Source organism: Sus scrofa, chromosome 13 (assembly GCF_000003025.6).
Source record: "Sus scrofa isolate TJ Tabasco breed Duroc chromosome 13, Sscrofa11.1, whole genome shotgun sequence".
Taxonomy (NCBI): Eukaryota; Metazoa; Chordata; class Mammalia; order Artiodactyla; family Suidae; genus Sus; species Sus scrofa.
This window is the reverse complement of record NC_010455.5, coordinates 66,020,138-66,037,582: the sequence shown is the minus strand read 5'-3', so window position 1 is coordinate 66,037,582 and position 17,445 is coordinate 66,020,138. Positions and strand designations below refer to the sequence as shown.

Here is a 17,445-nt window from a genome sequence, read left to right as displayed (position 1 = left end):
ACATTATTTTTGCTATTGTCTTAACAAATGCAGCAGACACAGCAACAAGCAACCGCTTGGGGCCAATTATTTACCATCCCTGGGGGAGAGAACCTTTTATCCCTTTGCCCTGGCAGAAGGCAAGAACCAAGAATTCCAAACAGACCATTTATTTTCTAAGAATCAATATATTTTCTTCCTTTGAAATAAATACAAACCAGTTTGAAAGGAGAGGGAAATCTATGGGAAGAAGGGAAGTGGGGACAGGCCCCAGGATTTTTAGTACCAAATGACTCTGGCGCGACCCGGAAACGCAGTTACAAATGAGAATAATTTAAATTCTCCGCTAATTACAGTATTTACAACAGCAGGGGAGGGGGTCACCTAGTGCCCCTCTTCCGGGCTGGACAGACATCAATCCCACTGCTAGGCTGGGCAGATGCCCGCTCACCTCACCACCTCAGGGGCCTCAGGCCACTAGGCAGTTAGGATTCTCCTGGCACAAGCAGGCAGGTGGTGGGATGGCCTGTTTACACAGTGTCCTAACCTTGGCCCACCACCTTGCACTGCAATGCCGTGAGGTCTCTGGAGCTTTCTGGCCTGTAGGACCTCTCCTCTCATTGCGCAGAGCCACCATGGGCCCTTGGAGTGTTCTGTACAGTCCAGCTGCACTCAGGGCGGGAGGGACCTCCCCCACCCAGCTTCCCCTGAGACTGGCCCCAAGACCAGGAATGAGTCAGTGCAGAGGCCGATGCCACTCCAGGACAGTGAGCAAAGGGGAGGAGAGAGGTGGCAGGGCACTGTAGGCTGGGTTGTTCTGGGCAGTATTAGTCACTATCGCTGGTTTCGCTGCTCTGCTCGCCTTGCACCTTGCTGCGGTGCTGCAGAGCCCTGTGGTAGGCAATCTGTACTGACTTGCGGATGTTGGATTTGCGGCCCTCCAGCATCTTCTCCTTGTCAAGGTCCTGGTTCACGCCCAGAGGAACCAGCTTAGTTCTGGGCAGCCACTGCCTGTAGGATGAAGTGAGGATCAGAAAAGTTATCTCTGGGAGAGCAACAAGCACCGGCCTTCCTTACTTATTCATTCATTCAAAAACACCTCTTGAGTGCCAACTCTGGGCCAGGCTCTGGTGGGAGGTAAGAGAAACTGAGAGATGCAGTCCCTGCCCTTATGGAACTGCTCACAGTCTAGCGATGAAAAGAGCCCAGTCAACAGTCTTACTGAGGGATAACCACAGGGTATTTATGGGTGTAAAAAGAGGCCTATCCCAACCTGAAATAAGTACCCTATCCCAGAGGCTCCAGGCAGACTTAACTGATATTAAATATTATCTGCAGACAATAACAACAAAAGATTACATACATGAAAGTGACAGAACAGGATTCAGAGCCTGAATGATTATGCCTGCTATATCTCCATTTGTCACTATGAGGCGGAGGTGGAAAAACTAAGTCTAGAAGCTACCTGAATCTGGGTGGGTAGCCACCCCCACATTTGTCACAGTCACTGATAATCCTTTGGTTTCTAGCTACTGCTGTTTATCAGCTGCTGCCCATTCAGTCTCTCATACTCATGGTCAATACGACCCTTTTGTCTAAAGATCTAGGTCCTTCCCCCACTGATTTATGACAGTCTGGGCTGTCAGCTGCTAGAGTTCCCTGGCAGCCTGGCCCCATACTCAGGGTTGCATCTGTGGCTGTGAGTCATGGCAAATGCTCCCCTCTTTGCTTACCAGGTTCGCTTGTTGTCAAAGAAGAGGACGAGGTAGAGATGCTCTCGGGCTTCCTGGGTCATCTGTTCCCCAAGTTTCAGCACCTCCAGTGGGGGCACAGGGATGGGAACCCCATGGTGGAACATACCTTCCCGGGGCATCTTTGGATCAATGATCTGAGGGTGTAATAACACCTTGACTTAGTTCAGTCTCCTCCTTCCCCAAAGATTACCCTATCTGAGAATGTGGAGACCACCTCTGAAGTGAGGACAGAAAAAGGTTATCATGCTACTAAGGCTGCAATGCTAACCCTTGGCTTCTTCCCATGCTAAACTATTTCAGAGCCCAAGTGGCAAAAGGAAGAAAAAGAGATGGGGAAACTAACCAGGGACCTCTAAGTGTCTATCTGCCAAAGACCCCTGTGCTCTGCACCTCAGCAGAGAGTAGGAAAAATCTGCTAATTTTTGAGTTTGTGTTCTGGGGTTGGAAGGCAAGGGGTATGACAAGAAAAGTGGAAGCCTACCAGAGCTGGGTACGATGGATACCCTCGGCATTTGGCCCACACCAGGTCCAGAGCATCCAGCGGGGAGTCCTCATCCTCCGACAGCCAGCCAGCTCCCCTGCCCAGACTCTTCCTTACCACTTCATAGGAATGGGAGAGAGGGGGCGGGTCAGCAGCCAGGGGTCTGGCATGGCCCTGACTCTGGGCCCCCGGCACCCCTGGCTTTGGGCAGGCGTACTTACTGCTGTGGCCCACGCCGCGGCCAGTGCCCACGGAGTAGGCCTCATTCTCAGTGCCTGAGGTATCTTCACTGCTATCTTCTGGGAACGTGCCCCGAGAGAAGGAGGGCTTGCCCCGGCCTTGTTTTGAAGGCGTTGTGCTGTGGACAAAAGAGAAACTCAACTCAAAGAAGGGGAGGAGTGGGAAATGTCATGATGGGTGTCCTCTCTTCTTTAAGACTCGGGGGTCTAAGACTTTAGGAAAACTGAGGCTACTTCAATTTCAAACTGAATGGCTTTGGGGGTAATTTAGGTAAAATGTGCTGGATTTAGCAGCAGTGACGAACACATGCCCTGTCTTAAGGCAACAGCAGCCAGAATTGCCAGATTTGATTTTGAAAGTACATACAGAAACTGAGAATTTTATGTGGCACTTCTGGAATTTTTTTTTTTTTTTTTTTTTAAATAACATGCTAGGGAGTTCCCGTCTTGGCACAGTGGTTAACGAATCCGACTGGGAACCATGAGCTTGCGGGTTCGATCCCTGCCCTTGCTCAGTGGGTTAAGGATCCGGCATTGCCATGAGCTGTGGTGTAGGTTGCAGGCGCGGCTGGGATCCTGCGTTGCTGTGGCTCTGGTGTAGGCCAGTGGCTGCAGCTGCGACTGGACCCTTAGCCTGGGAACCTCCATATACCGTAGGAGCGGCCCTAGAAAAGGCAAAAAGACAAAAAATTAAAATAAATAAATAAATAACATGCTAGCCAAACAAAATATGTCTGTAGATCAAATCCAGACCACAGGGCATGAGTTTATGTTCCCTGTACTTATACATCAGCTTAACCCAGGATGGTCCCCTCCGTTCAGTTATGGTGACACTCATCTATTCCATTTATTTTGCAGAGAACCTGTGGTTTGAGCCATCTTAATTGAGGCTAAGATAGCTGCCACCCTACTCCCCATAGGGAAATCTGGCGTCCCGGGGGCAGGCCTTGATCTGGAGGGCTGGTACCTGGTCCGGTCTGAGGCAGCGCTGCTGCTACTACTGCTGCTGGACTCAGAGTCTGAGCTGCTCCGGGGAAGGCTGCAGTCATTACGGTATACCAAGAAACTCTTCTTTACTGGCTGGTTTCCACCGCTGAAGCCATTGGCTGGTAAGTCTTGGTTGGGGGGAGGGGGAGGAGGGAAGGAATCGGTCAGGAAGATGTATTTCTGAGATCTACTGGGGGTAAGAGGGACTTAGAGCTTGGCATTCCCTTCTGTGCTGGAAAATTCCTCCAACCTTGGCCAGCAGAGCTAGCTCTGGGCAGTGTCCACCACAGTTGTCCACAGCCCTGCCCCACCCCTGGCACTTCCCTTGGCAGTTACTGGCCTTCGGACACAAATGGCTTAATGGAGATTCCCCAAGGAGGATAAGAAGAGAAAAGGTAAAGTGATACAATGGAGGGGGGGCCCTGGAAGGGAATCTAGCTGGGGCAGTGTCTCTGGGCTTCAGTTTTCCCATCTGTTAAATGAGGGGATTCCTAAGGGCCCTGCTAGCTCTGACAAATTATGGGCAAATGAAAGGATAGGTGGGAGTTATATTGGGAAGGATGGCAGCTTTTCTCACTCTACTGAGGGACTGGGTGATGGTGAGGCTCACCCATTGGGGGGTCTTCTGTGGATTTATCACTGTCGCTGTCTGAACTCGAACTGGGCCGAGGGCTCCTACCCCGCTTGCGCTGGCGCAGGGAGCCCATGATGGGGAGCTGGGGGGGCCCCACAGGACTGCCTCCGTGGCTGGGGGTCATCTGGCTCTCCCGGTTTTTGGGGGGCCGGCCCGGCCTCTTGGGCGGTCCAGCTGTCTTCGGGTTCTTTTTGGAGAACAGAACTGAGGTTCTCCTGCCCACCTCATGTGCGGGGGTTGAGGACATGTTGGGACCCAGGCCTGGAGCAGAGAAAGAGAGAAGGAGAATCGGTGAGGGGCCTGATGTGGGAAGGGAGTATGTCCAGGGCATGACCTGGGTGTTTAGGCCCATAACTCCAACTAGAGTTGGGGAGATAATCTGGGGGGCATGGAATGGGGAATATTGTCTCTTAGACAAATAGCCAGAGAGGCAGCTAAGAGGCACCTGATTGGGGAATGAGGGAGAAAGTGCAGCTAGCTGTGCAGGAGGAACCTCTGCCTGGGGGATGGCAGGGGCTGAGTGTGTGCTGCAGAGTCAAAGTCTGGCTGGCCTATGGGGTTCAGACCTTTGCTTGTCTCCTGGCTGCTGCTCTCCTCGGCGGCACTGTCTGTCTGCCCATCCTTGTCACAGGCTGCGGGGTGGGGTGTCAGGCTGCCCCGGCTGGAGGGGCCGTGCCGCTCAGGCCCATCTCGTCCAGTTTCCCGCTGGTGGGCAAGCTTCCGCCGCAGTGCCGTCATCTCTTTCTTGATCATCTTTGCACGCCGGGAGCGGCCTACACTCTGCTTGCTGGCTTTCACATCATCCAGCTCTTTAAGCAACACCTTCAGCTGCTCTTCCACTGGCAGGTACTTCTGGTTCTCCAGCAGGACCAGCCCCTCTTCCTCTGCTGCTAGGGGGTGGGGATAGGGGTGAAAGGTCAGACTCAGGGCAGTCCTCTGGGCCCCTTGAACCTGGGCAGGCAACAAGAAACCCACTCTTCTCCCCTTCGCTTCTCACCAGAACAGCTGTAACATAGTAGCACCAAGATGTGGAATGGCACGGACTGCTATCCATTTACCTAGTCTGGCTTCTTGGAGAGCATTCCTGGGCATAGCTTGCCACTGCTCAGCCTAGTTGTTTCCTGCCTACACTGCCTGCTCCCAGGAGGGGACTTTTGGAAAGCTGTTCATCCCTGGCACTGGCCTCTATGTGTGTGTGACTTATCACCCACCATCTTCGGTGTGGTGTGGGGCCTCGTCTCCGGCCAGGCTGTGGGGGATATGCATGCCCGTCTCAAAGTCAATGCCCATTTTTTCTGCCTGGCGCCGGGCCTGGCGGAGCACAGCACCACCCTGCTCACGGAGCCGCACTGCCGCCCGGTAGAAGATGGTGTCCTTGGCATTATACTTGAGGCAGTTGCTGACGATGAGGTTGAAGTCCTCCTCAAAATCATCAAAGTTCAGGTAGCGGTAAGCCTCCAAGTTCTGCTTCATGGTGAAAAAGTCCATAGGCTTTTTGATGTGGTCTAGGTAGTCAGGTACCTGGGAGAATATGGTAGGTGTAGCTAAGTGGAGATATGCTCCTCATTCCCTTTGAACCCGTCCTAACACCCCCCTTGAAATGCATCCAGCAAACTCCTCCCACCATGGTTAGAGGCAGGCATACAGCACAGAGGAATGGAAAGCTAGATTCTAGTCCTGACTTTTCTAGTCACAAGCTGTGTGACCTTGGCAAGCCTCTTAACCTCTCTGGGCCTTCTTTTCCTCGCCTGGAATACAGCCATATCTACCTCTTAGAGCCATGTAGCTTTAGTAAGAAAATGACTAGGGAAATCCTCTGGGAAAAACACCACCTTGCATTCCTATAGTTCTTTTTACTTATCATTAAGACTTATAAGGAGGCTGCTACCTCAGGCCTCTCATTTTATACCTTTTAGAGAGAAGAGTCTGCCAGTCAGGACCTACGGCTTCAGAGATGGTTCTTTAGGTGCTGAGCCTTCTAAATTCTCCGTTCTAGGGTTCAGCACCTGGAAAGTGTCTTCCTGCCCTGGGATTATTCACATGGCAGACTCAGTCCCTGCCTCTGGGGAAGGAGTGCAGATTGCCTCCCATTCTGGGCCTTTGGGGTATGACAGGGACAAGACAGAGTCCAGGTGATGCATGTGGCTCCAGTTCATCCTGGAGCCCCAGAGCCACCAGCCCCTCTTTTCAAGGTCCCCTCCTAGTCCCTGGCCCAGACCTGCAGCAGGGGTCCAACTGGGAGAGGAACAGAAAGAAGATGGAGTGAGGGGAAGGGATTCTTACTTCGTCCAATTCGGTTACCTCAGACAGAGGGACCGGCTCGCTGAAGATGTTGCCTGTGTCCTTCTCTTGGAGCTGCTCCAAGGTTTTTCGAAGGAGGATGAGGAAAGGGGTCAGCTGCATCTCCATGGCAATCTGCTGGACCTTGATCTGACACACATAAAGGCCTAGTCAGGCAGGCCGAGGCCAGTCCCTCGGCAGAGGGGTCTGAGGAGATGGTGCAGCTGGTTTGGGAACTCGTCTTCCTTCCCACCCACCCCAAAGCTGGTATACTTGACTACTCTGGACTTTCCCTTCCTTGAACTCCAGTACCAGCCACCTGCATCACATAGCTGAGGAAGCCATTCATGCTCTCCTGTGATATTCCGCTACCTGGGGGGCCTGAGAGCACATGAGCTCTGGGAGACCTGACTCCTGCACCAGTCCTATTGCTTCCTGGCCAGGGGACACATGCTTTTCCTATTCTCTCTTTTCCTGGGTCTGTTTTCTCTACTGTGAAAAAAGAGCTGACCCAAGTGCACTCACCGTCTCCCTTTTGAGTTTCTCCCGTTTGCGGATCAGCTCCACCAGCAGCCGTGCTCGCTCCAGGTCATGCCGAAGTCGTTGCCAGGACTTGAGCTGTTCTTTAAGGGCCCAGTTTTTATCCTCAGAATCTCTCTGTAGAGACAAAGGAGGTATCAGGAGCTGATGAGACAGCCAGAAGGGAAAAGCCCAGGAAACTTGGGTCAAGGTACAGGTAAAGCCAAGGAGGGAGCACAGTGATTTATTGAGAGCCTCGCCAACTACAGTAGAAGCTCTTCAACCCACGTGTCCTCTGGGCCCAGCACAGTGTCAGTTCACAGTACATGCTTGTTACGAATGAATGAACACATAAGAACAATGTATTAAAGATAAGCGTTAAGGATTTCATCCCGAGCCTGGTTTGAGGTCCAGTTTAAAAAAGGAAAGCAGCCCAATGAGCCCTCAGACACTGGAAATTAACAGTCACAAATCTCAGTCCTCGTCCTCCTGGCACTAGTTCCCAAAGCTGGGAATCTGACACAGTACCCCGACTTGGTCGCAGTTCCTCTGAGACTGCAGGTGTGTCTGCAGGCGACGGAGCAGTGGGACCCCATTCCGTGACTGCCTCTTCAGCGTCCAGTAGCTATGCAGTCTCTGCATGAACTGGCTCTTCCGTTGGATGGTCAGGCGGTTAGTGATTTTACTGAGCCTGGGAAGCAGGGAGCAAAGAGAAAAATCTCTTGGGCCCTGAATTTCTCAAGCAGAGCAGGGGTCTCTGGCCAATGAGTTTCTTTTTCTTAGCCATACCCACAGTCAGAAGTTCCTAGGCCAGGGATCAAACCCACATCACAGCAGTGACCCAAGCCACAGCAGGGACAACACTGGATCCTAAATCACTAGGCCACCAAGGAACTCCCAATGAGAGTTTCTGAGATGGGTTGAATAAGTAATAAACCTGTTGTCAAAAAAGCCCATGACACTGGGCTTAAGACAAGGAGCAAACAGCCATCAATGGCACCTCAGCAGACAAAAAGCCAAGCTCCCAGCACCAAGCCAGACCCTAACCCTGTTCACCAGAATGTCAGGGAGCTTGGCCTCTAAGACTGCTCTTGTCACTGCAGCCCAGAGTTCTACTTGACCCTGGGATACCCAACTCAGCCTGAGGATGAGGTACTATTGTAGAGCAGTCAATTATAGGAAACTGACTGGATAGCACAAAAGAGTCAAAATTAACTGAAGACTGCAGCCCTCATTTGGACTTACTCGTAGCAGTAATCATTTCACAACTCCTTGGGCATTTCCTCCCCCCCTTTTCATTTCATTTCTTCCTTCAGAATCAGACCATTTCTTTCATTGTGGCTGGTGGCTATTCCATCCTCTTTCTTCCTAACTTAAACCACCCCATCAAAGGGAGGGTACTTAAAAACACACCTGTTAGGTCTGCCAGGTAAAAGTTGAAGTTTCTGGTTCCTAATGGGAAAGTTGGGAACAGCTAATCTCTTTTGACATTCTTCCCCCCCGCCGCCCCGACCCCCAAAAAACCACCAAAACGTCTATGTACTTCCCGATAGGAAGAAGATAACCCAACCCTGTCACTCCACTCAGGGAGCTATCAGGGCTGATAGAGGGCTTCTTCCCTCAATAGCCTGTGCACCTGCTCCCCCCATACCTGTGTGGCGGGATGCAGGGCACAGATACCACAGGTGCTGCTGCCCGCTTCTCTGCCAGGATCTTCCGTGCCTTCTTCATCTTGATCCGAGACTTGGCCTTGGCCTTCTTGACCTTCTCTGAGCTCCAACTCTTACCCTCATCCTCCTCCTCATCCTCCTCCTCCTCACCCTCACTGTGGGACAGGGCAGGCAGGCGGCGTGCTGAACCAGGGGGTGTGTGGATGTCGCAGTAGGCAGTCTTGCGGACGCTGAAGGAGGTGCCGTTGGCGCCTGTCTCCCGCACAGGCTCCATCTTCATGTAAAGGCCGGCCTGCTGGGCACATGTCACATGGAAGGCTGTGTAGCAGTTGGCCTTGTGGCACTGGATACAGGCCCCTGAGCCTCGCTGTTTGCAAATGTAGCAGGTTAGCTTCCAGCGAGCTGGCGGGATGTGTTCGATGCTGTCAATAGGCTCCAGGAAGACCGTGTTGGCAAAGCAGACCTCAGGGATCCATAGGGCACACACCACGTGGGCCCAGCGCCCATCATCTGTCTGCTTGAAGGCACCACCCTTATTGGGGCACAGGGCGCAATCCACAGCACGGGAGGGTGACTGCAGGCAGCGGCGGCACAACCACTGGCCCTCAGGGATGTAGGGGACACCGTAGCACTCCTGGTGCACAGCCAGGTTGCACATGTCACAGAAGAGGATGACATTGCTGTTCTGGCACTCACCATCATTGCAGATGCAGCACACAGCATCCTCATCCACTAGTGCATTGGGGTCGCCTTTATTGTGACTTTCAAAGTAGGACTCTTTCTCCAGCCGGTCCATTAAGTACTCAAAGATCTCCTGTGGAATGGGACTCACACCCTCCGTCTTCCGCCGCTCGTTCATGATATCCAACCAGATGTAGTCCTCCTCGTCCATGTCATACTCTACTTCCTCATCTAGCTCTTCTGCTGACTTTTCGATGTACCTGCAGTGCACACAGGCAGCTCAGCATCATAAGGTGAGATTTCCCTCCCTTAAAGACGATGGGTTATTGGAGTTTCCGTCATGGCTCAGCAGAAACGAATCTGACTAGGAACCATGAGGTTGTGGATTCAATCCGTGGCCTCAGTCAGTGGGTTAAAGATCTGGCATTGCTGTGAGCTGTGGTGTAGGTTGCAGACTCGGCTTGGATCCCACATGGTTTTGGCTGTGGCGTAGGCCAGCAGCTGTAGCTCCAATTGGACCCCTGGCCTGGGAACATCCATGTGCCTCAGGTGAAGCCCTCAAAAGACAAAAAAAAAAAAAAAAAAAAAATACAATGGGTTACATCTGCTGAGCACTTATTCTATTCCAGGCCTGTGCCTTTACATATATGTTGTCTTATTCTATCCTCATTTTTACCCCAGGTACTATAGGTCCTATAATCATTCCTGTTTTGCATAAAAGGGAACCTAACTTTTTTGGGGGGGATGTTTAATCACCTGTCCTGGCCCTCTTGTGAAAGACGCAGAGCCAGGATACAAACCCAGGCATGCCAATTCCAGAGCTCGTGTCCTAGTGGTTACACTGTCTCATTTGAGGTGCAGAGGCTCAGCTGGATTTCTGAAGGGAGGATGGGGCAGCTAGGACCCATTACTGGGATGGTCTGGGTGATGGTGCAAAGAGGCAGGGTAAGGAAGGTCCTCAGTTATCACTTGCAAATTATATTTATTTTAGCACCGGCTGGCTATGTCCTGAATGGAGGTGCTGTGGATCTTCTGTCAGCTGGTGCCAGCATCAGCTCAGGGCTCTCTCAAAACTCTAGGTACTCTTTGCTCTCTGGATAGCCTTGGGACTTAACAATCATAAGAGCTAAGATTTAATGAGCATTTACTCTGAGCTAGGCATTGTGCTAAGTCATCACATTTATTTTCCCATAGGACAGCCATAGGGTCAATGTCCTTATCACCCTCACTTTGCAGATAAGGAAACTAAAGCTCTGAGAAGTTAACTGCCCAACACAGATAGGTCATACAACCAGGAAGTGGCAGACCTAGGACTCAAACTTTACCCCACAGCACTCAGTGGGCCAGCAGGACAGAAGCTGAGGATGGCTCCAGGTGCCTGGGATCCAGAGCAGACTTCCCACCCCATTGCCATGCATGTTCCAGGTGGTCTGACTCTAGTATGGGGGCAATGGAAGGCTACAAGGGAAAGAAAAGGGCTTTGATCTTGGCTCTGCTACTTTGTGACCTTCAGGATATCACTGCTGTTTCCTTTTATCTTTTTTTGGCCGCACCCGCAGTGTGTGGAAGTTACCAGGCCAGGGTTGAACTCACACCACAGCAACCAGGGCCACAGCAGTGACAATGCTGGATCCTTAGCCCACTGAGCTACCAGAGAAATGCTGTTTTCTGAACCTCAGCTTTATTAATGATAGAATGAGGACAATACTATTTACTCCTAAAGATGCTGTCAGGATTAAATGGAATTACAAAAACAAATGGGCTAAATCAAGTGGCACACAGCAGGCCTTAAATAAACATTAGTTCTTGCCCTTACCCGCTCCACAAGGGCCCTGGGGGCTAGAGCAGGCCAGGCAAGCACATGCTCTGTATGACAGCAGACAAGTGAGCTAACTCACTGGGCCTTGCTTTCCACATCTGTGTGGTGATGCTAATGCGAACCTATCTCACACAGCTGTTGTGAACATTAAATAAGAGAATACAAGTGCTCAGAACAGTACCTGGTGTGGAGCAAGTACTAAATAAATGTCAGCTTTATTATTAGCTTTTGTATAGCTCTGACCCACCCCGCTTATATTTTTATAACTATTATGTGTCTTAACTCCTCCACTAGTGGATGAGGCAAGGTCCTTGTCTGATTCACCACACAAAACGCTCAGTGTTGTTCATTTGAAAGACATTTTGTGGGTGGAAGGGAGGAGAGACTAAAATGCTCTACTTACTATCACAAGTAGCTTCTTCCTTAGCCCTTTACCTCTTCCCCAAGGTGACTACATCTTTATCCTTGAATAAGGGTGTGGCTCAGGGCTGGTGTGAACCATCTGGCCCCTTCCAGGCCTTGGCACCAACTCTAAACCTTTTCTCTGCCGTGACACATGTGACGTTATGTGATGGGGCAAAACACATCCCACAGTGCACCCAGATTATAGGCTCTGGCACAGATAAGGGAGGCTGGATGTCCTGTACAATTCCTGGCACACCAGTTTACACTCCAACCCTCTCTCCTCCCGTAAGAAAGAGTATCGGAGATGAGCAAGAGAAAGAAGTGTTATTAGAGAGATGACCTCAAATCTTCTCCCATCTTATTGAAAGCAAATCATTTCTAAAATGGGCAGTTCTGCTAACAGTAGTAACAAATTACATGCAACACACCTCCCAACTGATTGCAGTGCACCAGCTGAGATCTGCTGCCTGGAGAACAGATCTGATCACCAAGAGGGAAGAGTGAATCTGAGTGGAGAGAGGAAGAAAAGGGAAAGAAGAGCTGGGCTGGGCTGCCTACCGGAGCAGAGAGTGCTGAAGAGCCACTGGGAGAGAGGACAGGCCCAGAAAGTGGTCTGTGTGTTGGGGGTGGGCATGGCAGTCAGTACTAACAGAGAAGAGAGCCAGTGGAAAGCCAGAAGGAGGTGGAGCTTGGCTGGACAGATGAAAGGAAGGAGGGAGGAGACTAGGTGACATGTGAATGGGGTGGCAGGGGATGGGGGGCAAGGATTGTGACACACTGGGGCCAATGTTGGGTTCCTAAAGATTTGCTTTTAAAGAACTGAAGTTTGTGTTGTTTTTTTTTTTGTTTGTTTGTTTGTTTTGGTTTTGTTTGCCATACCTAAGGCATATGGATGTTCCTGGGCTAGGGATTGTACCCACGCCTCTGCAGCAACTTGAGAACCTAGTGGTAACTCCAAGAACTGAGATTTAGTATATCATATGGGTTGAACTTTTGGTAAAAACTACCTTTCTTATAAAAACCTTTTTAACAAGTCTTTGTCAAAGATCAGGCCACTTGATTAGCTAATACCAAAGAGTACTCCTTAACTAACCCAAATATCCTTTTTGGCTTGGTGTCAAGACTCTCAGAGAGGTTTTATACATGTTTTTTGTATCATCCTTCAGTTAGGGTTTCTGTATGTGGTTTTACACCATACTTCCCCCATCTCTTTATTTTTTTACCTCATATTAAAGGAATTTAGCCTTATGCCTATGACTTTATTAGAAGTCAATTTTTGGAAGGATGTGGGATACCAACAAACAATTAAATGAAACAAATAAAAGGGTTCTTGGAGGAGTACAAAACAGGTGATGAAAACACTGCTTATGCATGCTAAAGGATGGGTAACAATAACAGGACAAGTAATGGGAAAATTACTTCTGCAGATTTACAAGTTGCTTTTAGGACCATATGAAATGAGTATCCCTAGTCTTCTTGTGCTTTAAGCTGGCAGAGAAATATTTTACCTACTCTGCAGACATGGTCACTGGAACTCCAGAAGCTGCATGCCTTTCCCAAGGTCACACAGAGAAAGGATTAGGAACAAAAAACTGGGAGTTTCTGATATTGCAGAAACATTACAGCTCTGGAGTCAGAGGAACCTGGTTTTGAATCCCAGTTCAACTATCTACTGGCATGTGACTTTTCCTAAGTCTGGTCCTTTTCCAGCACCCAGTGCAGGGCCTGGCATCATTAGCAGTATACAGCAAGTGCCATCATCATTAGCTGGGACACTTTTCCTCTCACTGCCCTTGCAGGACCAGTGTGCTTCTGCTATTCTTTACCCCTGCCACTCTCCTATCTGCTGCCTGTCACCTATCTGTGGCTCCTGAACCCTACTTGACCAGTTTTCCAGAGTTAGGAGGTGGAGGTAGCCTTACCGGTAATAAGAAGTTGGACGAGGTGGAGCATCAGGGGTATCCTGCTCCAACTCCCGGTACACCACCTCTGGCAGCTTGGGAGTGGTGCTCGCAGAAGCATTGTGGTGGTGGTGATGGTTGGAGTCCTTGCGCTTCTCCTTGTTCTTATGCTTGCCTGACTTGGGAGTAGCAGCCGGTGTCTCAGTGTTCTCCTTATTGCTGCCATTTTCAGGGGCCTCCTCAGGCGCCTCCTCATCCTCTGACACCACATCCAGGTTGTCAAAGATGCTGATGCGATGGACTCGGCCATGCAGGTCCACCTCTACCATGCGCTGGGCCTGTGCATAACTCATCACCTCACGGCTGGGTGACTGGGATACCTCTGAGGGGCTGGGTGACTGCTTGTTGGCTGGGCGTGACTGGCGCCCCTTCTTCTTGTGCTTTCGGAGTGGAGTCTGCTGTGGGGGTGGTGGGTTGTCGTGGTCATAGTGGTACAGGTGGTACTCAATACCACTGTAACTCTTGTAGACCTTGCGGCAAGTCTCCACGGGGCATTCATAGGGTGGCTTAGTTGCCCGCAAGTTGTGGCAGAAAGTCTTCACGTCAAAGTCCACCCCCATGCTGTCACATCTAGAATGTACAGATCAATTAGCTTAGGCCCAGGGAAAAGTTTCTGGCCACCCACTTCACTCTCTCCAGCCCTCCTTCTCCCCAAGGGTCCTGACCAGCCCACCTCCACAGCATCAACAAATGCCACCCTCCTCCACACTGTGGCCATGGTCTGGGCCTTATCACCTCTTGCCTGGTCATCCTTCCCTGTGTCTCTCAATTCTTCTAGCCTAATCTCACATCATGTGCACAGAATGATCTTTCCACCAAGTATCAACAATCATGTCAGTCTCTTGATTAAAAGCCTCCTAATACTCCCCACTTATTTCCAGGTAGTGTCCAAATTCCTTATGATGACATTCAGGGTGCTCCCTTCACCATTTTGCCCCAGTCCTCCTTTCTAGATTCTTTTTTTCATCAGTTATAGATGTATTTCTGTCTACCCAGGGCAACCTGCCACGCCCTGAATGTTGTAGCCTCTCATTCCTGCAAGAGAATCTCTATTTAGAATGACTTCCATCCTCTCTGATTAGTGAGCTCCAACTCATTCTTCAAAATGTGGCTCAAATGTAACTTCTGTTAGGACTTTGTCTCTCCCATGCGGAGCTGTTTCCACATTTCATCCTCACCTCCACCAAGGAACTCATCACATTGGAAGTTCTCTGCCTCTCCTACTAGACTGGGAGCTGTGCGATGCAAACCCTAGAATCTACCCACCTCTATGTCCCCAGTACCTAGCATGTAGTGTAGTTTTGGCAAATGAATAAATGACCTGTTGAATGAATAGCTAAATGAGGGAACCACCAGGTCTGGAGCCGAGAGAGATGGATGAAACTAGTATCTTCCCATGCAGAAGTTTGAATGGGTAGCCAATGATTTGGGCCCTGGACTCCAGCAGAAACCACTGGATCATAGAATTAGTTCATTGCTGAGGTCTTTAGGCTAAACCTATGCCCTGGCCCTGGGAGTGGTACTGGGCTCTAAGGGTACAAACAGGGACATGACAGTCCAGGCACACTCAACTCCATGCTGGTCCTCAGAACCCTCCCTTCCTCCTCTCCAATGTTCCTGGGTGAGCGGAGACAGCAGATGGCACTAGCCCTCAGGAAGCCCAGCTTGGTCAGAGACTGCCCCAATTTCTCCAGGCCTAGCTGAGTCCAACAATTTAACTATGGGCTTGGCATCATTCCAAGTAAAGCCACCCTGAGCTCCCTCACTAATAGTTATACCTCTTGGCTCCTCTCTGCGACCTAACCAAGCTAGTGAGCTGCTCCAGCCTCTGTCAAAGCCTCTGACTGCCTTATCAGTTAAACTACTCCTTCAACTCGCTCCTACTTCCTACCTGTAGCTGTCTTTAAACACAAACCAATCGAAGCACAAACAAGCTCTCCTCTTTCAATGATGGGTCCCTGGTGAACGCTGCAGCTCTGCTGCCCAGGTTCCCCAAGTAGCACAGAGCTCCGACAAATGTCCCGCTGGGACTCAGCAGCAGAAACACAGTGAAGAGACTCGGGAACTTAGACCTGAAAGCCCCTGGGGAGGGCCCCAGGCTCAGGGGTTTGGCGGCGGTATCTGCCCCAGGCGCTCAGGGGGCTGGAGGAAGTAGGGGGCGGAGGCCAGAGGGATCAGGCCAGGCCCAGGCGGTGCCCGCAGCCCTCTCCCGGATGCGGCGACGTTTCCCCTTTGTCGAAGTGTAACAAGTTAAACAAGGTTCCCCTCCTGCCATTGGCCCAGGCAGCCCTAGGCAGCCCCGGAGGATACACTGTTACCTCGGGTTGCCGGCTGGAAGCGAACGCTCTGTCAGTTCTCCGGGCTGGAGTGGCCCGAGGGCACTCGGGCCGGGGAGCCCGGTGCGCGCCCCACGAAAGCAGCCTACCCCTTCCCGGCTGGCCACTCCCGCCCGGGTCCCAGGCTCGCACTCACCGGCCACCTCGAGTCCGGGCTCATCGCCGGGGGCGCCCGCCGGGGCTCCGACCCCACTTGGGGAGGCCAGCGGGGAAAGACGGGCCGGGGAGGGGAAGCCCCAACTCCAGAGACTGCAGACCTCGCCACCCCGGCCCCCTGCCGCCCCACGCTCTGGTCCGGCTCCCTGGGATTCCCGCGCTGACCCCTGCCGCTCCCAGTCCCGCCGGCGCCCGGGTGTCTCAATTCCGGCGGCCGCCGCCCCTTTCGAGAACCCCTAGGTTGCCTGGCCTCGGGACCCGACGCTGCTGGAACAAAAGAGGTTCCCGGAGGCAACGCGGGGACGGCGGCAGCAGAGACGGTGGCGGCAAAGGCAGTGGCAGCGGCGGCGGCAGCAGCGGCGGCGACGGCGTCTGCGCAGGGTAAATGCGTAGCCGCGGCGCTGCCGACCTGCACTTTCGCCACAGATCCCCTCCCGCCCGCTGAGGCTCGAGAGGCCATTCTTTAGGATTCGGAAGGCCCCTGGATACCCCACAGTGCTCTTCTAGCACCTCCATCTTAGAGTTGAGTTTCTGGAGACTGAAATTGAAGTACTCGGGATCCGGATTGGTAGGGCCGTTTGTAGCGAATCTGCGGTCACGGACGGTGAGCGCGGGACTGGGCGTGAGGAGCCCGCCCTTCTCCCTTCCCCCTCCGCCTCCTGCCCCCCCGCCCCCTCCCCATCCCCTAGCCCTCCCTCCCTCCCTCCTGGCGCCGCGGCTGCGGTAGGGACCTGGCCTTGGTCTCCGAGGAAGGCGGCGAGGCGGGGCCGGAGCCACGGGGCGGGGCTGGGGGCAGGGCCAGGACCAAGAGGGACGCGGGCTGGAGCCTAAGGGGGACCTGGAGTTACGGGTGAGGGCGGGGCGGGGCTGGAAGAGGATAAACCAGTCTACGGGGCGGGGTTTGCGGGGAGTGGGCGGGGCCATCTGTAAAGCAGGCCCCAGTAAGGAGAATAGGGGTTGAACTGGGCGGGGGTTAAAGGGTGGGACTAAACAGAAGAGTGGGCCATAGGAAAGAAAGGGCGGGGTTTTGGATAGGCCTGAAACTTGGAGCTGGTTTAGGGAGAAAGAATAGAGCTGGGAAAAACGGAAGCGAGACTGAAGGGAATGGGCGGGGCTTGGAAAAGGTAAAGGGGCAGGGCTGGAGAAAAGGTGTGCATTTGAAAGTAGCAGCCAGATTGGGGCGGTGGAGAAGGCCGGTCGGGTGTGAAAGGGCTTTTGCACGGTATAATAGGATTCAGATGCTAGGAGCCCTGTAGCTTGATGGAGAAATGCTTCATGGCTACGGGTCGCCGGTTGGAAGATGGTGTCAAAACAGAGCTGGTTTGAATGTGACTGGGCCACTTAGCAGATATGTGAATTTGAGCAGGTTGTTAAATTCTTCTTACCTCATATTGCTTATTTGTAAAGCGGAGTGCCACAACTCTACTGGTCAGTTCCCGGGCGCTTCGGAGAACTTGGGTGCCAAGAAGAGTCCACTAGCTAAACAATACCTGGGCTGAGCCTCTCCAGTTTTGCCATCAAAGAGGAGAGTTAAAGGGTCTTCC

General features: G+C 52.0%; 1 protein-coding gene across 12 annotated transcripts; it reads right to left on the bottom strand.

The window, feature by feature from the left end:
• On the bottom strand, positions 137–16,536 carry BRPF1 (bromodomain and PHD finger containing 1). Of its 12 annotated transcripts, none has more exons than XM_003483211.4 (14): positions 15,882–16,534; positions 13,371–13,979; positions 8,525–9,484; positions 7,402–7,564; positions 6,880–7,011; positions 6,358–6,504; positions 5,286–5,595; positions 4,641–4,964; positions 4,051–4,335; positions 3,421–3,568; positions 2,436–2,572; positions 2,215–2,333; positions 1,713–1,867; positions 137–990 (listed from the first exon to the last, which is right to left on the bottom strand). In XM_003483211.4, the coding sequence occupies exons 2-14, from the start codon at positions 13,967–13,969 to the stop codon at positions 807–809; spliced, it is 3,663 nt and encodes a 1,220-aa protein (XP_003483259.1). In that variant the 5' UTR covers positions 13,970–13,979; positions 15,882–16,534; the 3' UTR covers positions 137–806. The 12 variants fall into 12 exon arrangements, with proteins under 12 accessions (XP_003483259.1, XP_020924960.1, XP_013837406.1 ...); XM_005669760.3 differs by having other exon boundaries at positions 148–990; positions 4,641–4,961; positions 6,376–6,504; positions 15,882–16,284; XM_005669759.3 differs by having other exon boundaries at positions 148–990; positions 4,641–4,961; positions 15,882–16,273.